This window comes from Alligator mississippiensis, chromosome 2, assembly GCF_030867095.1.
Source record: "Alligator mississippiensis isolate rAllMis1 chromosome 2, rAllMis1, whole genome shotgun sequence".
NCBI classification, from domain to species: Eukaryota; Metazoa; Chordata; order Crocodylia; family Alligatoridae; genus Alligator; species Alligator mississippiensis.
The window spans coordinates 288,595,884-288,622,364 of NC_081825.1; the positions used below are offsets into that span (position 1 = coordinate 288,595,884).

The following is a 26,481-nucleotide window of genomic DNA, read 5'->3' on the forward strand; positions in this document are numbered from 1 at the left end:
GAAAAAAAAAAACAACCTCTTTCAGAGACGTGAGTAAGGCTATGAATTCTTCTGGGGATCTCTTTAGCTTACTGACTTTTGTGAAAATCTGCGGAGGTTTGCAAGTCATTCTGCCTTGAGTTTTAGGACCTTCCTCCACATGCAGGTAAAGGCGTGATAGGATTTGATGCATGATCCATACAATTGCACCTCCTGCCATGCCACATATGGAATCATTGCTGTGGGAAGCATGCAAGAAGCATGATTGTGGGATTGTGAACCAGATCCCTTCAAGCCTTACTGCCAATGAGTGTATCATACCTTATTGCTATCAAGTAGCAAACTCCCATTCCTGGGAGCCCCCTCAGCTGACAGGACTCCCAGCTGCAGGGTCTCACCATGTGTTCCCATGCCTGGGAGCCCCATGAACTGACCCAGGCTCCCAGCTGTTGGGGCACCCTCAGGTTCTCCACACCTGGCAGACCACAGTTGAAGCAGTGTTCCAGCCATGGGGCATCCCCAGAGCTGGGACACTGCATCGGTTGTGGTCTCACAGCCCTGGGGCTGCATGGAGCATCCTCGTGGCTGAGAGCCCTATCAGCTGGTGGGACTTCCAGCCATGAGGGCATGTGTTATTGGGCCTGTGAGCCAGCATCAACTGGGAGCTCCCAGGCTTGGGTGGTGCATGTGGGGCCCTGCAGCTGGGAGCTCCAATCACCTGATGGGGCTCCCAGCCACAGGGGCCCCTGGCCACACATTCAATTAATGGTGTGATAGAAAATAGCTATAAAGTTATTACAAATATTTTGAGGAATAACTTTGTTGCTTATTCCTCTTTTTATTGTGCTAATAATTGAATACCATGTGGCCAGGTGACTGGTTAATCACATCTTCAGTGGAATGTGTAGATGGGGCCTCCAAGTCATGCATATCACCAATATGACTAACACGGACCAATATGGGTCTGGAGACAACCTCACGGTTCCTAATATTTTCGCACTATGGAGAAAATGGTTAGCTGGCTTACTGTTTGTAATTGCATGGACTTCAGCTCGCTTCTTCATGAATATTAAACACAACACAATTACAGCAACTGATTACAAGGAAAAAATGCTAGGAAAATATATAAATATTATGACATTGTGGGATGTCCAAAGGAATTAGGTGACAGCACATTCTCAACGGCTCCAGTGAACTTAATGCAACCAGAGCCCTAGCTCTTCACTGGCAAACATCTCAAAAGAATACTTGGTTTTAATCCTAGTTCCCCAGGTTCTCTCTCATGTTCCACTGGATTAGCTAATGGAGGAGGTGTCACTATTACAGTGGCATTAGCTGTCATCCGATGCAACTTAGCATTTGGAAAGAGGGATGCTAGTATCAGGTGACTAGATGATTCTCCAAGGACTACCACAAAATTGGCTCCCTATGGTTCAGACCCTGGACCTCCTTCACACCCTGGGCCTACTGAATTGAGCACTTATTTAGTGCTTCACAGTGTGCTGAAATTGCAATGCCCATTTTTCCTTTGGTTGTAGATTTATAGGACCCACAAGTAATAGTTGGCACACAAGGATCGCAGGTTGGCTGGGGACAATGGATGAATCCTGGAGCAGTAGTGTCAGGATATATGTGATGTTGCTCTTTTTAACCACAGTCTCACCCTCAACTGCTTGGAAGGTGCATCTGTCTCAGCAATGATCCTAAGGTGAATGTTCTTCTCAGCTGAAGTGAGTATAGGTAGAAGACCAAATCGTGAGTTTTGCAAAGGCCTCAAAGAAGTATGCAGCAGTAGCAACAATATCTGTATAGACCAGGTTGGCTAGTGTGAGTGACCAATGTGTTTTCAACACTGCAGGCTCCTAATAAACACAAAGTGGAGCACTTCTGAAGGAGACAGGGAATTCAAACAGTGAAAAAACACAAATATTAGGATATCTCCACTGATTTCAAGGACTTCAGGAGTTAAAAATGCGATCTTTATATAAACATTAAATTCCAAAAGGCAGGCATGAACAACGTTGATTTTTCAAAGAATTTATTTGTATATAGAACTAAATCATAAAAGCCCAATGCACTTTCCAGCATAAAGCATTCAATAGAAAACACATTAATTCAATATCAATTATACTAGAATATTTTACTTATACTGAGCCCAATTCTGCTCCCCTCACAACCAGTGCCAGTTTTGCTACTGGTTTTACTAGGAGAAGAATCAGGCCTATTATAATCATTTTACCAATTGTTTACAAAGCATTATATTTAAACAAGAGTAACCATGATCTTCCACATGTAAGAAAATGACTTCCTTTCAAGACTGTATAAATCAACAACAATAAAGCTTATTCAGACTTGGTGGTTCTGTGAAGTGCATGCAATCTCTCTCCCAGATCAGCAGGTATTAAATATCACAACAGATAATACAAAGCATGAATGCTAATATTTAGAAATTTGGGGGATATATCATCAACTGGTATAAAATGGTATAGCTCCAAGGAAAGAGGAGCTAATCCATAAACACCAGCAAAGGATCTGACCCTCTTTTGCTTTTAGAGATAAAAATGGTAATATTTTGTCCCAAATCATCAATTTAGCAGGACAGCTTTAGCACGATTAAATAACGTTAATGTACATTTTCAAAGGGGTTTTCTTTCTAAATTGATACAAGAAAAAGGCCATAGCTCACAACTGTATAAATCACAAGACAATATATTTAGAAGAGGCTCAAATTCATTCAGGCTCTGCATTGGACATAAGCAATAAAAATACAGTTTAAATCTTTGCAGGCAGTATCACACTAAAGACTGATCCTTTAAGTCTACAATCAGTTTGTTAATGTTTTATTTGTTCATAATGGCAAATTTACAGTGATTTGGCACAACTTGCTGTTTTACTCCATAAATCAACAGCTATATGATGTTGAGGGGCCAGCCAGGCATTATTTCTTAGTATACTGAATTGCCAAAGTTAAAGGCAGAGCTTTCAGAGACTATCAGTGAGAAAGATTTCAGTTTGTTCACTCAAAAAAGTGCTATTTCCATGAGTTTTACTATGTCCATGCTCAGCGTACCTGCTAATGAATTATCAAAGCTATGTGCAGATGAGTGCACTCTTCCAAAAGGTTCATTCACCCTTCGATATGTAAAGCTATTGGATTTGGATCTGCAGTGACCACAAGGACAAAGCTAAGCCTGAAGTGAATGCCAGTTTATCTACAGAGAATTGGAAACTTCATCTGAATGTTCAGATTCCTCATGTGAAACAGGCTAACAATTTTCTTTGCTATTAGTTTTTCTTCTGACTTAGTGGATGCTGCACTCTCTAGTGCCCCTTACCAGGTCCTGTCTCAAATAGAAAGAGATACAAGAAATAAGGCTTAATCAGCTCAATGTCAATAAAACCCGCTGTAAGGTTTGCGGGAATGTTTTTAAAGATGAAATGAGCCAGGGGAAGGAGATGTCAGTGCTATCATTTTTTTAAATAAGCCTGCAGAAACCTTTTATCACAGTGCAGTAGATCACAATCTATTGATTTCTATATCGCACAGTTTGGGCTGGGAAACAAAGCATTCGCTTGGTTCATATATTATTTGAATAAGACGAGTAAAAGCATGCTGGGGGCAAATCTTCACTGCTTCTTAACATCCTCAAGGTACCTTCAGAATCAATACCCCAAACCTTCTGGATTTCCTACCCTCCTTCAATGGGTTGATTGTGCAATGCCATGCTTCTGCAGTGGTTGTGAACTCTACTGAAGTCATTTTTACACAGATACTGCACAGCAGGAGCTGTTTGAAGTCATTTGCAAAAGGATTTTGTTAAATTATGATCTTGATATAACAAGAAGAGTGATTCTTGGCTTTGGGGATATGATCATGTATCATTGAAGTCAACATTTAACACTTTTTAACAGTAAGGGTTAAAACCACTGTAAAAACTTAACAAGGGAAATGGTTAATATGCCATCACTTGGACTCTTTAAATCAAGACCTGATGTCTAGTAAAAGATATACCCCATTTCAACCACAAATTATTGGACTTGTTCATGTTCACATACATGATAGGGAAAAATAATTTCTTCCATGGCAGGAATTACTGGGTGAAGTTCTAGAGACGGTATTACAGAAAAGATCATGACAGACAATTGAGAGAGATTCCTTTTGCCTTAAAAATCTGTGGGTCTAATAGTCCACTAACCTAACTTAATTGGTATCACTGAAGAAATGCCAGTGGTAGCTTCTGTGCATGAGATTTTTCTACCCATGACTTCAGTGGACTTATACGAAAGTGAAACAAGGACAGAGATAACATTTTCAAAAGACCCTAAGGGTCAGAGAAGCAGAGGTAGGCAAAAATATTTAATGAATAATAAACCTTGCTCAGAAAATACAGTTCTGGCCATCCAAAAGCTATTCATAAATGTGAGTCAAATTGCCACATCCTTTCCTCAACTGACCAAAAAAAGGGGAAAAATGGGAGCTAGATTCACAAAACTGCCAGTTGTGGGAGCACCCCAACATCCCAGTGATTAGAGCACTCGTGTAGGACATAGGAGACCTAAGTTCAATATACCTCCGCTGCTTGTGAACCCATATTTAGCACAGCACAGAAGACTGCCCTTATCTTCCTAATAGAGGGCATTCTGGGCATGCCTCTCCCCAGAAAACAGCCCTCCAAAATTGGGGCACATGTCTTAAGAGGGAAGGTTAATTTTTCTTCACTAAAGTAGAACCATGGAGGAAGAGAAGTATGGTGACACTGTGCTGAAAGATGGCTTCCAGCTTCTCTACTGGGCACAAAGCAGGAGGGGTGGAGTCCAGTGTTAACTCCTTCACAGCCACTCTCAAAATCAGCAACAGTTTGTTGGCTGAGCAGCCAAATAAGCAGTCAAAAATGACCGCCAATTTGAACACAGCTATGAAAGGGTTAAGACTTCACTCCATCCCTCTTGCTTGCTGTCCCAGGATGAACCTGGTAGCCATCCTGTAGCACTTTCATGAAAAAGATCGTTCTAAGCCAGGACTCTAGAAAAGTCTTTTTTTCTACATTCTGCCTTTCAAAACCAAAGTGCATGCTTTATTTGGGGGCATGTGGTAGGTGAGAAAAAATAGTGCTTTACACTGTCTAACAGCTTCAACAAAAGGGACAGAAGAGGATCCAGCTTCAGGATCCTCTATAGCCAGGTGGTTAGGGCAATTTTCTGGTCGGTCATGGATATGGTCTGAATCCCCCCATACCGGGGAAGGCACTGGAACTAAGTCTCCAACGTCATTGTTCTACCCATGGGTCAGGTGAATAAAACATTATGTTCTTTCATTTTCAAAGAAACACTGAACACTTTTAAATTTGGCTTGGGCCAAAACAAAGGTGCGTTTGTACCCTTCCTGTTCAAATACTAAACCAACAAACTCAATTTGCCATCTTTGAAACTCAAGTTACCTTTGAAAATGGGACCTAGGCTTCTAAGTCACTTAGGTGCTTTCAATCATGGAAAACCCAAGTTGCTTTAGACAACTATGAGAGGTAGAAAAGTACAGAAATCAGTGTACATACATTCACATGAATCCTTCTATACATTTACATTCTTGTCCTTAACAAATACAACTAAAGCTTCACTTAACAGAATTCTGCGAAGAAGCACTGCTATAAATACTTCTCCAAGTAAATAAAATCCTTAGGTATTGTCTGCCAAACAGCTCCATGGTTGAGCTGGATGAAATACTTTGTGTAATAAATTATGTGGATATGTTATTTAACATCTCAGACACCATGACAAAGGTTTTTGAAAGAGTTAAAAAGCTGCCTGATCCTTCTCAGCTAGAAACACAGTGTTAGGAAGAACAACAATTGATTATGATCTGGTCACTTTAAGAAAAATGCAAATGTTTGAGATATACCCAAACCCATGTCTGTCAAGACTAAAAGACAATGTAAGAAAGGCTCTTTCTTTCTAGCAAAGAAAGAATAGGAAAGAAATGTAGAAAATCATGGACAGAAATAATTTTAATACCAGATTCCCAACCTGGTTAGTTACAGGAACATTTTCTCACTGCCTGCAAGAGTAAAAACCGGATGTCTATAAGCTGGTCTTCTTGGCCAGAGCACATGTATGAAAAGGGCACAGCAGTCTCCAGAGCCTTTCCTTGAAAAGCAATCATGCTAATTAGAGCAAACAGAGCATTTGCATCAGCAAACGTTATGGATTGGTCCTAGATGCAGATTTACTCTCAAGATCCAGCTATGAACTTTCCCAGGAATGCAACTGTATTTGCACGCAGGGCAAGAAGAAACAAAAGTTCACCACAATCCCAAGACAAACCTTCATAAAAGACCACAGTTTTGACCACTCTCTATGATCAGCCAAACTCTTGCTGCTATTAAGACACGGGAGACCCCAGTCAGGCAGCAGTAACATTTATATAGGAAGTTTGGGATGTTGGCATGGGAGGAGGTAAATTATAAACAAGGCATCTGCTTACACACCAGATCACCACAGAGTACAGGATCTGCATTCCCTGGTTTGCACTGCATAGATGGCAGATCACTCTGGTTTTGAGGTCTCTCCTTTTATATTGTACTTTTTAGAAAACAGCTATGTGGACATATGGGTTTAAAGATGATGCAGAAAATCAATTTTTAGCATGGTGGCAGTTGGTCATTAATTTCTTGCATCCCAAAAATCAGCAGAGGCTAACTGCTAGCAGCCACACTAAGGGAGTGTGAAGCTGCCAGAATTTCTGAGAGTTGAAATACAGTACAGGCTCCATATAACTGAAAGTCTAGACCTGGATTCTTTGCGAGCCCTATTTTCCCTACTTACATCAACGGGACTTCAAGTGCACAAAAATACAGGATCAGGCCCTGACCCGAAACCCACTGAAGGTGGCGGAAAACCTTTGCTTGACTTCAGCAGGTTTTGGAGTATACTATAAATGAGCCGTCTCCACAGGAAGAAAACAAGTATGTTCAAAAAGGTCTTGATGGCCAAAGCTGCACATAATTAGTCTTTAGAGACTGTCCAGATTAGTCATCAATTGCAGTTAATTAGCACAAGAGCCCCTGACCTTGTAACCAAACATCTGAACATATAACTGTGAAGGGCATGTGACAAACAAAATGACCATGTATTCAAATGGATTCAGTATAACTTTAAACAGAAAGGGCCAGATTCTCAGGTGATGTAAATCAGCATAAGTCTGCAGACCTGAATGAATCTACAACAGTTTACATCAGAAAAAATCTGGTTTGAGATTCTGTCGTCAGATCAGCTAACACGAATAAGTGTTACAATGGGTTCTCTCCTCTCAATTGCTACCAATCTGCAATCTTATTAAAAATAAATCTTTCTTCAATAAATTACATTATTTTTTCTCTATAAATGATTTACTATTATTTACAAAAACCTGCAACTTGTTTTGAGCTGAAATCTTATGATTTGCGCTAGACAGTTTTAGTGATTTTTGGCAACTGAAGGGTTAGGCTTTTAAGAAAATATTTGAACTAGCTGACTCCAATGTGTCTCCATTTTGTATTAGCATTAGTTACTCAGCTACATCAAAAAGTCAATAGACAGCTAGGAGTCAAAATACATTACATTAGATAGATAAGGGTCTTTGGGTAAATCTGATATCTTTTATTAGACCAAACTATTTTAGTTCATCTAATAAAAGATATCAGATTTACCCAAAGAACCTTGTCTGCCTATGTCCCTAGACCAACCAACTTTACATTACATTAGGAACTTTGTTCCAAAGGAATATAGGATTCTCACGTTTTGACCTAAAACAGATGTAACACAACCAAACAAAGTAAAGTGTGTTCTTCTTGTAATTCCCTTTAACTATATATTACTATCTTTTATAAATCATAAAATCCCTGTACAAGTGAAGACAGACAACTGTTCCTATCACTGAAGCTGTGTGATAACTCATAGAGATATCAAGTGAGAAAAAAGACAGCACAGAAAATTAAGGCTACCCAACAACTAATATGACATGCAATCTAATGATATTTTACACCCATCTCATAGTATAACCACAGGCATTAACCTAACAACCCATTTTGCATGGCACACATTTATATGTATATACGTGTCTGTATAGGTTATATACATATATAAACAACATCTCTGATACTAAACAGTTTCATAAAGACATGCTTAGATAAGCCTTCCCCATTTGTTACTTACATATTTCTCTAAGGAATTAATATGTAGCATCCTCAAAATCATGATGCACCCCTCAATGTCCAAAGCATGTCTATGATGCCACGGGAACTTCACAAGCAAAACACTGCTGGTTCTTTGGATATTTAAGGAATAAGAATCCACAAGCCTTGAAGCTCTTTTAAAAGTGCACTGTTCTAAATTATTTTCCCTTTGTTCTCTTTTAAGGAAACTACAATATTTTTGCTATTTTTGAGCTAGGTCAGATTTTTCTAGACAGGATTTCTCAACACAGAAAATCAATAGTGCCAAAGAGTGAACAGGAAAAGAGCAAGGGTGAAAGCTACAGCATCTGGAATGTATCTGATTTGGTAGGTTTCTTGTGCATCAATACACTGTTGCTATTGTGGAGGGATGCAACAGAATAGTGACAATTTGCATTTTCATAAATAAAGTTTCATATAAACTCTATCATGCTATTATCAACCATTTTACACAGGCCTACTTATGGCCCTTGAGTCTGATTTTAACTATAATGACTATATCAGCAGTATAAAAGCAATCCGCATTCTTAACTAGTCTATTCTAGTATATACACACTTCTGGTATCTGTTATGGGCAGTAACAGTAGAAATCTAGGGAAGAAGCAATGGCAAAAACCTCTTACCACACTCCAAAAGGGAAAAGAGAAGATCTTCATTTCTTGTTACATTTACTGTATAACCTGGCTAACAGCTGGCGTCTCCAGCATAATTTTGGAGAATGCAAATTAGATATGCCTCTGAAATATCAAAGACATCTGATGTATAATATGGCATTATTATCAAAGTCCACTCAACACTGATTGGCAGTTTATATAATAAAAATAGAGTGTAGAATGCTGTGATACCAATACCATAAAATCAAGTTGCCATTCTGACACAGGGACATGTTTACAGTCCTGGCCCTTACCTCAGCAGACCTATTTTGGCTTGGATACTTCAGATTTAGATTATGAGCTGGCACAGAGTTTTTTCACCATCTGCAATTAGTCACAAGTGCAAAGAAAAAACTATTTGCCCCCCACCCCCTGGGTCCTAGAGAGGTTACAACTAAACTCTTTGTGACAATCTGGATGAAAACTTCCCCTTCCTTTAGACTAGCTTGGTTAATTTGATGGCTTCTAAACTCTGTCCTCTGTCTTCTTGGTATGAAGCATTATGTAAAGGTGGTCAAAGGAAGGGAAATGAACAATGTAGAAGTGAATTTGTTGCTGGGTCCAGAGCAGAGCTTCAGCATCTTTTTTTCCTGACAAGCTAGCTTAAAATTCAATATTTGGCTCAATGAGCCACATGTTGAAACTCAAGGGCAATAGAAAGGGAGGATAATACCCTCAAGCAATAGGGCCTTGTTCCATGGTAACTTGAGGCAGCTTCTGGCTGGACTGGCTGCACATTAACACCTTTTAAGTGGCTTAAAGCACTCATTATTTGGCTTGATGTTACATCACTCCATGGCAGGATTCTCTTTAATCCATCTAATTTTACTCTTGTTTCATTGACTTGTGGCCACTATCCACAGCTTTTCTGCCCAAGTTGAAGTCCTCCAGCATCCCAGGAGGCAGTGGGCACCTCTGGTGGAGCGAGCACCACAGTCCCAGAGCACCTGGTAGTCATGATGGCTCCCACCACCACTTGGACCAGCTCCAAGCACCCAGCTCCGAGCCAGTCCAAGCATGGGGCGGTGCACCGCCTCCCCACTGTTATTAACACTGGCTCTGCTCTCCACCAGTGTGAGTAGCAGTAGGGAAGCAGTGCCTCCCCCCCACCCCCTTCTTGAGCTGATTTGGTCTACCCACACCAGAAAGAGAGCTGGTACGAGCAGCAGTGGGGAGCCAGTGCTCTTCTCCCCTCTCTCCCCCGCAGACTGGCTCACTAGAGCTGGGAGCAGAGCCAATCTGAGGGACAGTGAGGCACCACAACTGCCAGGCACTCTGGAGCTGCAGCACTTGCTCTGCCGAGCAGAAGCAGCAAAACTGTCCTCCCCCAGCTCCTAGGTCCTGCCTCTGCTCACCTAGCCTCTAGGGGCAAGTCACAGCTGTGCATGTGAGGGGCAGTTTAAAGCAGGTTTTTTGCCTTACCACATGACTGCTTCACTAAGCTGAACAGCACTAAGCTGATTAATGTTTGTTCTGCTTACAGCATAGGGTCTGACAAGGCTCATAAAGGCTTTCTCTGCACAGTAAAATGCCTGTGAGCTGCAGGGATACCATGACACACACAACACTGTGGGTGGGATGCCTCCAATATCAGAAGCAGTGTAACCCAGAATACCTAGCACAGCAGGCCCACTAATTAGCTGGCAGGTGCGCTAACTGGCTCATTCAGCATTGCTCATTAGCCTGGATGCAGCGCTGAGGCTCACAGTTTAGGAGGCAGCCCACAGAGAGCAGCACAGTGTGTGTAAGCATGTTTCTGGGGGCACAGCCAGTTCACCACAGCAGCATACATAACCTAAGTAGCCATCACAAAGTTTTGAAAGCAAGTTGGCTTAGATAAACAGGGGAGTTGACTCACCTGTTTGTATTACAGAGATTAAGGCTGAGATTTTCAGAGAACCTGAAGTGGGGGCCTTACTGAATTTCAGTCAGATTTGGGATCCTGCCTCTCTCATGCTCTTTTGAAATCCTATGCTTACTCTATCATCAAACATTAAGCTTCCTATAAATTATGAGTCAAATATTGCACTCTTCTTTTGAGAACAGACTGGAGTGAATGGGCCCTGCAACTGCAGGACAGGGGACAGGGTGGAGCCACAGAGGAGATCCTCAACAACACAGCAGCATTTTCTCCTCTCAGACCCCTTAGAAACACTTCCAGCATGACAGTCTGGTGCCTTGAGGGGGAGATGTTGGGGAGACTCTTGCTGCTTATGGCATCACTGTTCCCCAAGCTCCATAGGAAAAATATTAACTCTAGCTCCATCCAGCAAGTTGCTAAAAAATGACTCTTACTTTGGGCATACAAATAGTACTGAAGAAATCAACAGTATTATCACATTCATGAAATGTGCTGAAGGGACTTGATGGATGACCCTTTCACTTTAAGCCTCGATCTGGCATTAATATATTTGGTCTCCAACTCCATCTTCTTGAAACCTTCCCCTGATGTGAAGTTGCAGCTACAGAACACCATGATACTAAAGCTCTAAGGGAAATGTGCTCAATTCTGGAAAGAATCAAAGCAAAGGAACAATTTCTCTGTGTAGATAGGTCTGGACTCCGGGAACCACTTAGAACTCTGAAATTTGCAATTTCCCAAGGACAATTCCTCCAAATGCAAAATTAATGTAGTTCCACATTACCCAAAATAGATTTCTCCATTGCCTGGGAACAATTTGGCTCTTGGATTCTTGGAAACTCAGCAAGATGTATTCAACAAAACTATATACTCTGGATGGCTACAATGCCTTCAGGCTCTGATCCAGCAGAGCATTTAAACCAGTGCTTCACTTAAGCACTGAGCAGTCCAGCTAAAACTCAGTGGGACTATTCCCGTGCATAAAGGTAAGTGTTTGCTGAAGCTCTCTAGTAAACTGGGCTACAGATTCATATTGTGCCTGATAATTATTACGTGGATGTTAGCAAGGCACTCAATTCTCTGGCATGAAAATTCTGGACTCATCCAATTTATCACTATTCTTAACTGCTTGATCTAGTTTTGGGTTTTCTTGCCTATCACCCTATCATCTCACCTCCCAATGATATCACCCTGTCATCTGGGTACCTTCCAAGTAAAATTAACTTCATGACATTCGCTAAGTAGGTTTTATTTTTAATGGTTTTTTTTCCCTTTTCAAGGTAGAAATAAGGAGCCCTACAATTCTCAGCTAAAGCTAGAAAGAAGAGCCCAACTGACAGATGGGCCAGCTATATAATTACCAAGCTGTGTTTACTGTTCACTGTGCTGATAGATATATACATACCTCTAATATGCAGCTGCTTATAACAATTGTGCATACCTTACAGGAGATAAATAGCAGAAGAAACTCTAATACTCAAGTGGAATAAAATATAGTCTCAGGGATCATGTGAATGAGCAAGCATTAATATTGTATATTAAGAAAATCTTCTTACTATGCAAGCTTTAGCTATTGCCAATAATACATTTTACAAAGCACTGATAAATGTTAGCCATGCCAAAGTCTAGGATAAAACATGAGCATAACTATTTTCTACAATCTTTCCATAAGATAGTATTTTCAAGACACTGTAGCAACTGTTTTACGCAGTTCACCATAACTAGCAAATATGAAGAATCTACCTAAGAACCCCACTCCACATGCTCTAAACCAAATCCAATGAGCAGGAATACAAAACCATCAGCCTTGTGTCCAAATTCAGCAAATGAGGTAACAAAGGCCCTGTCTGGTCTTGGATCAGAGCAATGCTAGCTAAAATTCTGTTAAAACCATGGTACAGAAAACACTAAAGAGGCAGTCTAGAACAGGAGTGGCCAACTTGCACCATGCAGGCCACGTGTGGCACACGCAACCTCTGCGTGTGGTACACAGATCAGGGATGGGGCAGGTAGCACAATGGCAGGTAGGGCAGAAAGCAGAGTAGCAGGGTGGGCAGGAAATACAGGGCAGGAAGCAGAAAGCAGAGCAGCAGACAGGGCAAGAAGCTCGGGGCAGGGAACAGAAAGCAGAGCAGCTTAAATGGGTAAGGGAAGGGGACTATAATGGCACTCGGGGAGGGCACAGGGCTAATTTGTGGCACACCTGCCAAAAAGGTTGGCCCCACATAATTTTGCTAGTACAATTCCCTTCTCACAACGGGCAAGGAAAGCATGTAAGATCTCCAATAGCAACAGATTCCAATACATGCAACAAAGTAAGTCAATCAATGGCACAGCATACAGTTCATTGTCTATATCTTAACAGAAATAGGTCTGTTAACGATTTCTTAGTAAAGGACTGTGCAATTCCAGATTAAATTTCTGTTCAGAAAGGCAATGATCTCACACACTCAATTCTCTTACTTGACTTTAACTTGCAATGCTGAGTTTTAAAATTTACAACCTGCACTTAGCATGTTAGATCATGCCGCTTTTCTCATCCTGCAAAGAGGTTCGTGAAGAGGATCTTCCTAGCAACAGCTCCTTCTCATGGATCAGGCTATCTAGAAGGTCCTCCTGTCTGTAGTTATGATAAACCTTCAGGAAGGCCAGGATGGTAATTCCCAGCCAAGTCAGCCAAGCAGCCCAGAAACCAAACTAGACAGAAGAGATGGGGGAGAGATTAATATGTTTTATAAGGATAAAGCCAACACACAGTAAAGGGCCAGGTCCTCAGATGGACAACTTCCAATGGAGCTAGGCCAATTCATACCAAATAAAGAGAATGAGCCCAGTGTTTCTCAACCTTTTTAGGCTTGTGACCTCTTATTCAAAATCAAAAAGAACAGAATACACTAGAAATCACAGCATTAACTTTCTATCCCTAATGCAAGGGGGCTGGACCCTATGATCTCATGAGGTCCCTTCCAGCCTCTTACAATCTATGAATCCGTGAATCTATGAATCCTCGTCTCTCAGGGAAAAAATCATAAATGAAGGAACTAAATGAACATGACAGGTGTGTGTCTAAGCAAAACTGTAACATGTGCTATTAAAAGCATGTTGAACTCTATCTTACTGTAGAGGTGGCAATAGTATGTGATTTGAAGTTTGTTCCAGTGACTATCTGCTTAAGGGGATGGGAGGAATTTGTAAAACAACCTGTGTAGAGCTGGAAAGGAAACTGTCTTCCAGTCTCACTAAAGTTTTTGTGAATTAAAAACCTTTCCATTCTAGAAAGTAAGAGCAACTCACTCCAGGGTTAGGGACCGACATTACACATAACCTGGTTTAAGTGATCAGAAACTGTTCATAGACCAGTTTTGCTGGATAAGGCGGGTACTTGATTTTATGCAGGATAGATCCTATAAGAACATAAGAATTGCCATATTCTGGGTCAGGCCATTGGTCCATCTGGCCCTGTCTCCTATGTCACACAGTGGCAGAGAGTGGATGCTGCAAGGGAGAGCGAACTGGGTATGAACAGGGTTGTTTTCTCCCTCCCACTGTTCCTCTCTCACTTGCAACCCCTCACATCTAGGCTAAATAAAGACAGTCAAAAAACCTAAAGTTGAATTGATTCAGTCTTCACACGTTAGAGTCTACTCTAAGCTGTGTAGATAGAAATGCTAAGCAAGTAAACAGACATTCACTTTTGATTCTGGAAACACAGCCACATGCCTGCAGTGACTTGGGCTAGAAGCCCAGGGATGCTAGAGCAGCCTCCCTGCTGGGCTGGAGCAGACAGCTTGGGCCAAGGCTAGTCCACCCACCCTGTAACAGAGGGTTTAAGGGGAGGTGCAAAGCATCCTGGGATCTTGGGGGAACCGAGTTAACTTGAAACTGGAGAGGGTCTGGGACAGAAGTTCAATAAACTAATTTAACCTAAAACAGTAAGTCTGATACTACGTCCATCCAGGTTGATCTTAAACTGGTTTCAGCCATTTTGAAAGCAGTTTATGTGCCCTGAACTTCTGTTGTGTTACAAATTTGAACCCGTTTCCAATCACTTATACCAGTTTAAGTGTAATTTCTGTTCCTAGCCCTAAGGTCTAGGAAGTTCTGATTCAGAGGCTGTGCCCCTCGCACCCATGTTCAATCACTACCGATGCCACTTTCCTCCAAGAATTTGTCCAATCCCTTTTTCAATCTGGCTAAACTGGCAGCTTCCAGAACATGTGGTGGCACTGAAACATGAAGTAACAAATAATAACAGCAGTAGATGTAAATTCAACATCCATAACTATTTTTAATGTAAAACTAATGTGACACATAGCTCCTGGTTCAGCACTCACTGACATCTATGGATAATTCTCGTCAGTTTCAATGGATCAGTTCAATCAGCTCCTATGGCCCTAGACAAATGCACAAATAGCACAAGTTAACTAGCATATTGTGGGATCCTATTCTGACCTACCTGTGCAATAGCAAACTGGTCATAGAAGGCAGAGTTTTCTAAATTTAGTTCAAGATCAACATCCTGTAATTCTTCACAGCTACCAGAGGCAGGCATTAGGGGAAGAAAAGAAAATTATTTCAGAGATTCCAAACGATCAGCTAAGCATAGGATGAAAAAAAACCCAAACATTTAAGCATTATCCTAGCCACAATGGATTTCTAAGAGCAAAACCTCATCACTATAAAAACACACGAATATGACACCATCATTAAAGAAATTACTTTGTTATCATTGAAATAAATACAGGATTTTTTTTTTATCTTAAGACTACTCCTAGAGCAAACTGTGAAGTCAGTTCTAGTCACCTTCCTTTATCCTAAACAGAAATAAAGGCTGCAAGTTTCAAACTCATAGTGCAATATACAGTAATCAATGATTGCAATACTTGGGTTGGTTGCCAATTTACTCTAAAATAAAGGTAAAATAAGCATTGAATATTTGGGGGGGGGGTTTTGGGGTTTTTTGGGGTTTTTTTTTTTTTTTTTGGAGAGTAGAGAAAATCTACATTTAACCCTAAGTGAGCAGTGGTCTTCTGAAAAATGTAATTGTTATAATATAACATCATTAATAAGTTTGAAACCCTCCTCTTCCAACACCCACCCCTTTCTCTCCCCCTATCCCCACCCCAACACACGTTTGGCATTACCCCAGCTGTTCCTTTCACCCCTAGCCAAAACAAAGCACAGGAGCCTCCATTACCTTTTGACATCATCAGGGAAAACGTCAGAAGAAGGGATTGTGTGGGTGTTTGTTTCGGATGTTCCAGCAAGGAGAAGATACTGTGATGGTAAGAGAGAGGCTGCCTACTGATTTTACAAATAAACTCGGACTTTTACTGGTGCTGTGAAAAAAATCCCAGGATTTTGAGGTGGTCTTTCTATCTCTTGGTTGATTTCTGAAGCCTCTTCTCTGTCCTGGTCAGTGGTGTCGGCCATCTTGGATTCTTATCCGAATATTCGATTAGGCGTTTTTTTGTAATCGAGATAGAATTTTTAACCGAATATTCGAATAATTCGATTAATCGTTGCCGCCCTAAACAGAACATTTACTATGGCATTTTACAACATATGACAATGCAAAACATAAATGTATGCTTCAGTAGTACTGTTATTCAATATCATATGACATAAAATGTCACCTTTTCCTACCAGCTCATTGTTATTTGTTTGCTACTATAATTCATCTCGAACTATCCTCTGCCTCCTATACTGAACCCAACCATTGATGGTACGCATTAGATTGTTTTATTAACTGAATAGCTTGTACATTTTATGACAATGCTGATCAGCAGTATTTTGCACTTTATGTAGTACCTTCAAACAGGTCTCCAGGTGGTGGAAATTTTAACACCACCACTATGAAAAGAATATGTTTATGCCCATTTTACAGATGGGTCCATGGAGGTACAGAAAGGATAAATAACTTGTCTGGAGGCATACAGTGGGTCAGCTGCAGACCTAGGACAGGAACTCAGGAGTCCTGACTCCCAGTCCCCAGCTCTGATCACTGGACCACACCCCCTCCCTCATTAAATAGCAGTCATGAATGTTTCCTTTTGAAATCATACTAACCTCTATTTGGCATTCTTGAATTTTCGCACGTGACTACTCCCTAGTAGTCCAATCACAGAAATAACTGATCATTTTGTTTCCCCATGGAGATTAAAGGAAAGTTTTTTGCTGTTTGGATCCCAGTCTAGAAACCAGACCATAAATGACCTTCATATCATGAATACCTTTTCTTGCTTGCTCTCCATGCGTTTAATAACTACATTTTGTAATACTTCTGTTTATCTGGGTACATATGAAAAAGGAACTGTAATCTTCAATACTAACCTATTTGGCATGCTTCCTTTTTCGGTAATAGCATCACACCACATGTTAAATCCAACACTCACTATAGTGCTGGCAATAAAGATGACAAAAACCACAAAGGCGCTGATCAGCAGATTCAGGAAAGCATAAAAGAAAGAGCTGCAATAAAAGGGAAGAAAAATGTAACTCATAAACAGCTGAAATACAGCATCAGCAGTCTCTTGAAGTAGCATGCACTGGGCACATATGTAAGATACCAGTGCCCATTAGAAATACATCTGATTTAATTAAGAGCACCTCATACAATTGACAAACTAAGGTTATGAGGTTGCTTCTCATTATCCTTACCTCTTAGGCTCTTCTGCTTATTTTTTTAACATAGGAAGATAGGACTCTAAATCGTAAATACGGAGCTGTGTGATTGCTCTCATACAGCATAGCTTTCATTAGCTCTAATGATGAAAATCACCATTGTTAAAATAAATGTCATTAGCTCAAATTATGTAGTAAGTGGAACTAAAATTATTTCATGACTAAAATGATAATTGGGACAAAAATTGCCTATGATAAGAAAACTAAAAATAAAGCAAAATACTACTGATAACTATAATTATTTTAATCAACTAAACTTAACATTGCTGGCATCATAGGACAGGGCTCTGCCCATATGTGTAGTATACATGGAAAGCTGGATCAGATGAATACTGAGATAACTCAGTTCATGTCATCTGAGGATTTGACCCCCTGTGACACTGCTCTGCTCTGCCATTTAGAACCCAGGGCAGGCATCAAGCATATGCTTTGCATCTGACTGCCTAGGGTGCTAATGTAAAATGCTTGAACAGGATGGGCAAAAAGCAAGAACAAGCCTGGAACCAATGTTTATGGGGCTCCTCTGGGTGGTGGAGAAGATAGGGAGCCCTGGGCCTTATCTATACTGCATCTGCACAGAGCCTGGCCCAGAAAATGCATCCCTTGCTCCCATGTGGGAGTCCATGTGGCACCCACTGAAGTCAGTTTCTCGTCAAAAAACTCAAAGGATATTCTTCCTGCTTTCCATGCGAGGATCAAGGACAGTGTCTAACCTGAGATCATCATGCTGTCTAGCAGTTTAGGGTCTTCAAGGAGCAGTATTTCAGCATGGCATGTTGTTGAGGAAGGAGCTGTGTAGCTTGGGGCATTTATGCCTAGGCCCAGATCCTGCTTCTACCAAAAATCAGGAGAGTTTTGCCGTTCATTCCATAGAAGCAGGCTCTAACGTGTCGACTTACATGTGTTATTGTTTGGTAATGAGAAAATTAAATACAAATGATGAATGCTTGAGATGAACAGGGTGCTTTTCAACTTTAAAATGCAAGCCAATTAATCATGAGAACATCCTGTTAAGCAGAAAAAATAACATATCTATTTCCATATTAGACTAAGGACTCAGGGAAGAGCAAAATAATTGCAGTGACTGGCCTGAAGCCTACACAAGGATTCTGTGGCAGACCTAGATTTGGGAGTGAGGTATCCCAGGCCTTTAATTCTGTGCATATTTCACCTTGCCCACAATCAAAATTAAACTCATACAAGTTGTACAGTGCTATTGCTTCTATATAGGAAATTCCAAAATCCAAAATAATATGCCAGTTATAAAAAAGAGAGAGATAAATGATTGACTTTTCAAATGCACAGCAGAAGACCCAGCAAGAGGCTAGCTAATCCACAGGATATTGGTGCATCACCAGGAGTCTTTCCATTGACTTCAGTGGACTTTGATTTGGGTCTAGTGTAGAAAGCAAAGGCTCATCCACTTAGTGGAGACAGCCAGAATGAGCATATGACAGCTTTGTGTAATGTCCTGCCCTGACTCCTATCTATTTTCATGGTGTTTGTTATAGCCTCTAAAACTGGATAGAGTGGGCATGTTTTACTACTGAATTCTGGCTTTAAAAGTAGTAAAGTCTTCAGAGATATCCCCTATATAAAAATGTGAAGTACCACTGGAGATAATAATATCACCAGAACAGAAATGGTTTTGTAAGGCCAATCACTATACAGTTTGACAGCTAGCTAGCAAAGGCTGTAATTCTTACCATGTGTGCATCCCCGGGAATGGCTACATGGCACAATGCTGTGCTGTGCAGATAACCAAGCAACTCTGACCAACTAGAAAGCCTACTTGCTTCAGGTCTTCCCAACTCACCCTCAAACAAATCATGTACCCTTGACAAAAGATAGGCGTGTGCGCAGCCCCCCATATCCAGACAATCTTTTCACTGACCTAGGTAATAGTCTCCTTTCTGTCTTCACCCAATTCTCTGTTTATAGTCATTTTTGTAGCTCCAGGCCCCTGACTGTCAATGGACACCTCCTAAATTATTCAGCAAGCTGAATATCCTTGTACATTTTCAATGAGTCATGATCCTGTTCCAATGAAGTCAATGGCAAAGGATCTATCAACCTCAGAGGATGCAAGGGAATTACTCCTTCCTGAACTACCTCCAATGAGGAAACATGGTCATCATTTATGATGCCCAAAAAGTCCAAGATCCCCAACCTCTCCAAAAACACAGGACCATTTTCAAGATCAGTCATTTATGCATATTTGAAATATGAAGGGGCATTTGCTCATGGTTACACCAGCAGTATTTCACTTGGGATGCTACTCTTGCATTTTAGATTTGCAGTGTTAGATCTGAGTGCAAGGTGGAACTTTTCTCTCCCCGTGTTTTATTAGACAGGCTAAATACCGTCCTGTTTTAATCTCATAAGATTTCAAGCTAGCATATTTAATTAGGGCAACATGCTTTAGCTCAGTTTTCACACATAAAGCAGTCTTCTAGCTCCTTTTTTACCTGATAGAACATTTTATAAACTATGAAGAGCACTAGTCAAAGACTAATGTTCAGAGGGAATGCGAGAGAGCCTTAAGCTACACATAAAAAGAACAATTTTCTATAAAGACCTGCCCAGCTAACCAGAATAAATACCCGTATTTGAAAACAGGCGAGACATCATGCATATCTTGTCCAAAATCCAGCATTCAGAGACTTTTTTAAGTGATTTTAAAAAATGAACTGAAAAACTCAACCATATTTCTGTAACTACTTAAAGTTTATTTCTTTTTTAAAAAACAAACTTTTCCCCTGCTAAAGTATATTAAAATTTTCCTCTTACACTTTGATCTTATAGGACAGTGGGACAGGGAAGGTCACAAACTAGGCATGCCATTCTAATCCCCTTCCCCTGACCAATCTGTTGCTCTGCTTTCTCCTACTTACCCTGTGCTTCCTGCCAGATCTGCTGCTTTGCTTTCTGCTCCCCACCCTGTGTTACCTGCCTCATCTGCTGCTCTGTTTTCCTGCCTGTCTCCTCCCCACATGCAGAGGCTGTCTGTGGCATTTGTGATGCACATGCCATAGGCTGGCAACCCTTATTATTGGGTGTTTCAATCCTAGGCCAACTTTCCATTGTTCTACTGCAAATCTGCTAGGGCCAGCTTAATATCAGATGGACTGAGGATGGCTAGAGAGAGAATACCTGGGAGATAGAAAATGAACTTCAATGCTATTATTTCCACAGTATTATTACAGTGCTCTGGGGCCCCAACCAAACCCAGAGCCCCGCTGTACAGGGCAGTGTACCATTATCTAGGGGCAGTCCCTGCCCCCAAAGAACTTAGAAACTAAGCAGGCAAAACAATGAGAAGGGAAACAATTGCACAAAAAGGATTGATTTGAGATGACACAAAAGGTTACTAGCAAGCTTGGAAAAGAAGGCAGGTTTCCTGATTCCTAACCCTGCCCACTAGGTCGCTCAGCAGTTATAAGGCATCTCTGGCACATCTGTAGTTACCCTACACTTTGCAGCCAGTCAACTCAGAATGCTGCTGGTCGTCAGCTACCAACTCGGTCGCTGAATCATTACCAACACTTCTAAGCTATGCACCACGTGGCTGCTGAGAAGACCAGGCTTGCTGCTAACTGCCATACAAGCCAAGAAAGTGGATCCAGAATTGGGGGAAATGTTAAAGACCCAATAAACAATTGTCTTGAATTCAGAGGTTCTCAGACACATGCGCTGCATGGTATTTACTGACAGAGGCAAGAAAGGGGAGCACACAGGTGCCCTGAAACTCAGCTCGTCTAGCATATGGAATCTCAGACCACCCCCAGACCACAGGCAGGAACCTCCCCAGCCCTTTGTGCTGTTCTGGTGATGCAAAGCCTCTGCCCATCCATGAGCCAACTGGAGGGCCCCTTCCAGAGTGACACAGGGTAGGTGGCAGACCTAGCTTTGGAAGTCCTCCATGCCTGCCTGGATCCACACATGGGGGGGGGGAGGACAAAGCCAGACTAGGGGAAGGACCCACCTTGTGGCCAGAGGCCTTGCCCCCCATCAGGAATCTCATCCTGCCACCCACTGCAGATGGCAGGATCCAGCAAGGGACAGCTGGATCCCTGGAGCCATCCCCAGACAAGGAGGCCTCAACTGGGGACAGGGCAGGGCAAAGCAGCAGCTGCAGTTTGCAGCTTTTTTGTGCCCTTGTTATCCCACTGTTTTGTCTGCTTAGCCTGCAAGTTCTTTGGGGCCAGGACTGCCTCTTACCTAGATAATGGTATAGTGAGTGCCCTAACAGTGAGGCCCTGAGTTTAGCGCCATGGAATAATTCCAGACAGTTTTTTGGTTGTTCACCATTTACCCCCATCTTTTGATCTACTCCGTTGGCTCACGCGGCATTTAGCAGTGAGCACTGTCTTCTTAGCAGCAACTCAGTGCACAGCTTGAAAGTGTCTGTGAGAATTCAGAGTGATCAAGTCAGTAGCTGACTACAGGAATGTGCTCACCCTACTGGCTGCAAGCTGTAGGGTGATAACAGAGGTGTAAAACATGTCTTAGCACAGCTGGGAGGCCTCGTAAGCAGGGCACCAGGTTGGGAGCCAGGCCTATTTGATGTGCATTGGGAACATAGGATAATACCCACCAAGTAAAACTAAAAGCCCTCCATTATATGGGGGCTACTAAATGCACATCAAGTCAATATGGGGGACAACTAAAGAACAAAACAGGGATGAGAGTGAAGGTCAAAGGTTCAAAATGAGTGCACTGAGGGGGGACACCAAGCTGCACACACCAGACAGCGTTCACCGGCTCTCGAACAAGTCCAAGGAGCCAGAGGACACTGCCCAGTGAAACTCTGCCCAGAGATGTGAGCAGACAGGTTGGTAGTCAGGCCTATTTGTCACCTTCAGAGATGTGAGCCTAGGCCTACCAAGTCACCTATTGGCCTTTGTCAGGTGGGGAGGCTACAGAAAAGGTGACAACTGATTACTGGGGACAAATTAAAAAAACAGGAGCTGGAGTGCTGGTCCAAGGTTTGTAACAAGGATGCAGTGAGCAGAGCACACCAGATACCACCCACTGGCCCTTGAGTCTGTCCAAGGAGCCAGCGGACACAGCCCAGTGATACTCTGCTGGAGATGTGAGCAGATGGGTTGGGAGTCAGGAGATGCACCTTCTGTTCCCGGCTCACCAGTGACCTGCTGTGTGACCTTGAATCAGTCCTTTTTGTACAGCTGTTTCCCTTCCCATCATTCTGTCTGCTTAGCCTGTCAGCTCTTTGGGTTAGGGGCTGCCTCTTGCCTAGATACTGGTACAGTGCCTGCAAGAGCAGATCCCAGGGGCATATACTGGTACACTTGCACCCCTTTGATTCTTGCTCTACTCAACATTTAAAACCAATTGCCTGGCCCTGGCAGCAGCATTTCTAGTCAGGCAGCGCTGAGGGAGTCCACTGACTTCCTGGCTCATCCTTAGGGCCCAACTGGATTCACGGCAGAAGTGAACTGCACTGCGGCTCCTTTAATCCTGCAGGTTCCCCTGTGAGCCCCCTCTACCCTCCACCACTGATTGGTGGAGGGTCCCCATTTGTAGCTCACTCCTGATCAGCAGGGAAGCGAAAACCACAGTTTTAAACATGGCACCGTTTCTGCCTCCCCTTTGGTTAGCAGCAAGCAGCAGGGCCACCGGGGCCCCTTGACCAATCAGCAGTGGGGAGGCAAAAAAGGTGCCATGTTTAAAACCATGGTTTTCACTTCCCTGCTGATCAGGAGCAAACCGCAAGCAGGGCCCTCCACCAATCAGTGGTGGGGCAGTTGCGAGGGATCCTGCAAGATTAAGGGATCCCCAGTACAGCCCGCTTCCACCATGAATTCAACAGGGCCCTACTCATCATCATCTACTGGCTCCCTTCTGAACTTTTCATTCCTACAGTGTCGATGACCCTCTCTTCTTTTTAATGGTCTTGTTGTTTCACCCGTGCAACGAGCCTTTGTTCTGCCACGCTGCTGCCTGTTCACTGCTCGTGGGCACAAAACTCCTATGCCACAGCCCCACAGGTGGTTTTTAACTCATTCCAATGATGATCTATTTGCTTTGCTTCAGTCACAGAATCATAGAAAATGCGAGTAGGAAGGGACCTCAGGAGGCCACCTTGCCTAACCCCCTGCTTAAAATAGGCCCATCCCCAACTATCTCAATCCAGCCACAGCTTCGCCTACCCAGGTCTTAAGCCTCTAAGGATGGAGGTTCCACGACGTCTCTGGGCAGCCTGTCCCAGTGCTTCCCTGCCCTCTTAATGAGAGAGCTTTTCGTCATCTCTAACCTCAACATCCCGGGCTTCAGCTTGAGACCTTTGCTCCTTGTCCTGTTACCCACCACCCCTTAGAAAAGTCACAGATAGAGTCACAGAGAAGTGAGACTGGAAGGGACCTCCAGAGGTCATCTAGTCTGGTGGTTCTCCACCTTTTTTGTACCAAAACCCACTTGTAAACATCGATGGCCAGTGCAGACCCAGTGCTCCTCACTCCCACCCTGCTGCCCCCACCCCCAGCCCCGCAGTGTGTGGGGTGCAGGGTGGGGCATGGGGGACCCCAAGCAGCCCTTTGCAGGCTGGAGCTCTGCCAGCCTGCAAGGGAAAACCCATGGTTTCCCACATTTTTCACCTTTAAAGAAGAATCCATTTTTAAAGATGACCATTTTTAAAGTTTGTTCACAACCCTTTCACATATTCTTGTGGCCCACTTTTAGGTCGTGGCCCACTGGTTGAGAAACACTGATCTAGTCCAACCCCCTGCCCGAGCCAGAATCATCTCTATCCAAACCATCCCATGCAAACCATCATCTAAACTCTACACAAGACAGCCCGGCTCCATCCTCTTGGTGACCAGCTGAAGGCTCCTATTAAATCCCGGCTCAGGCTTCTCTTCTCCAGACAAAACAAGGCCAGTTCCCTCAGCCTCTCCCGCCCCCGGCCCTCGAACCCTTTTTGCTGCTGAACTCTTCGCAACGTGTCCCCATCCTTTCTGCAGTGGGGGGCCCAAAATGATCTTCAGTGCCAAATAGAGGGGAATAATCACTACAAATGGCCCTACTAGAGGGAGTGAAGTGGATAAAGCAGCCTGACCCCCAACCTATGAGGACAGCTTCTAGCTTAGGGTCAACTGGAGAAGAAGGGGGTCGGACTTGATGATCTATTGAGGTCCCTTCTGACCCTAACATCTATAACATCTATGAAAAGAGGCCTAGCTGTCATCCTTTGGGGTGTGGGCTCACCATGTAATCTTTTAGCCTCCTCCAGACGGGCAGGCTACAGACAAGGTTGCAACTAAGTGCCAGGGGCAAATCAGGAAACACCAGGGAGGGGAGTGGAGGTTCAAAACAAGCGCACCAAGGGCGGGGACACGGAGCAGAGCACCCAAATGAGTCCTAGGAGCCGGGGGACACTGGAGAAGAGGTGTCCCTCAGCCTCGCACCCGGGGGCTGCCCGCCGTGCCCTGGCGAGCGAGGCGCTGGGGCACCCCTGAGCCCCGCTGCCCTTCCCCGTGCCCCAGGCGGGTACTCACTCCTCGTGGCCCTTGCAGAGGAAGAAGAGGGTGCGCCAGGCCTGCGCGGCCGCCAGCAGCAGCGAGAGCAGCCCGGTGAAGACGCCGAAGCGGCAGGCGGAGTCGGGCCCCCACTCCTGCACCGTGAAGCGCTGCCGCTCCACCGTCAGGTTGGCGCTGAGCCACATGCCCTCGGTGAAGAGCAGGCAGCGGCCGTGGAAGTCGTTGCCGTTCTCGGCCAGCGGCACCACCACGATGAAGCTGAAGAGGAAGGCCAGGAAGTAGCAGACGCACTGCGCGAAGAGGAAATTGCTCAGCGCCATGATGCGCGGGCCGGGCCGGCGGGACGCGGAGCTGCAGCTGCTGCCGCAGGCGGGCGGGGAAGGAGGGAGGGGAGCGGGGCAGAGGCTGCGCACTGCGAGCCGCCCGCGCCGCGCAGCGCCGAGCCGAGCCGAGCCGGGCCGGGCTGGGAGCCGCCGCGGGAGCGCTGAGCCCCGCCGGGCGCGCGGACACACCGCCTACAGCTGCGCCCGCCCGCCCGCACGTGCTCCGCCTCGCGCGCTGCGCACACACCGACACCGACACAGAGCCTGGTTCGTCTGTGGGCTGTGAATATAGACAGGCAGACACAGATATGCGTACGGATATGGATATGGGTAGGTCTCTATACGCCTTTTGGGTAGGCTCTAGACAGACAGGCAGAGCTCGGTCTATATGCGCTTTGGCTTGTCGACAAAGTATAAATATAGATAGACATAGTTATAGATGACATCTATAGATACACACGTCGGTTAGTCTATAGAGAGACATAGATATATCTTTATATAGACACACTTTGGCAGAAAGACAGACAGACAGACAGATAGACGCACTTCGTTTAGTCTATAGACAGATCTGGATCTCTATCCACACTTCAGTTAGTCTATAAAGTGTAAATATAGAGGGCATAAATATAGATTTTGTCTATATATACACACTTCACTTAGTCTATAGAGACATTATCTCTATATATACACACTTTGGCTGATAGATAGATAGATAGATAGATAGATAGATAGATAGATAGATAGATAGATAGATAGATAGATATACACACTTCAGCTGATAGATCAATCGATCTCTATATATACACACTTTGGTTAGTCTATAAGGTATAGACTGGCATACTAGATACATAGGGATAGATATAGATATATCTACACACTTTGCTTAGTCGACAAACAGACAGAAATTAGATACACATACATACACACTTTGGTTAGTCTATAAGGTACAAATCTACCCTGCCTTCTAGGTGACTTCAGACTAGCACAGCTAGCTACATCTCTACCTCAACACAGTCCCAAATGGAGCTGCTCGGGGTATACTCTAACAACCCAATCCCTGGTACATGCTGGCACTCAAATTCTCAGGGCTAAGCGTTGTTTCTGGTTTTGCATTCCTCTTATACAGGACCTGCTTGCGGGGGAGAGGGGAATACTTTTCAATGCAACTGTAATTGGAGCAGCAGCATTTTTCTTCTGTCTAAATGGGGGGAGATACAAAAAAAGGGATCGGATCAGGCAGGATTCAGGTACCCCAGTGAGTTTTTAGCACAACTT

At 43.4% G+C, this 26,481-nt stretch overlaps 1 protein-coding gene across 1 annotated transcript; it reads right to left on the reverse strand.

Moving 5' to 3' along the window:
- Positions 1 to 2,000: 2,000 nt before the first annotated feature.
- TMEM179 (transmembrane protein 179) lies at positions 2,001 to 25,300 on the reverse strand. The gene is made up of 4 exons (XM_006271373.3): positions 24,902 to 25,300; positions 17,034 to 17,171; positions 15,157 to 15,235; positions 2,001 to 13,397 (listed from the first exon to the last, which is right to left on the reverse strand). The coding sequence occupies exons 1-4, from the start codon at positions 25,201 to 25,203 to the stop codon at positions 13,218 to 13,220; spliced, it is 699 nt and encodes a 232-aa protein (XP_006271435.1). The 5' UTR covers positions 25,204 to 25,300; the 3' UTR covers positions 2,001 to 13,217.
- Between the last annotated feature and the right edge of the window lie 1,181 nt (positions 25,301 to 26,481).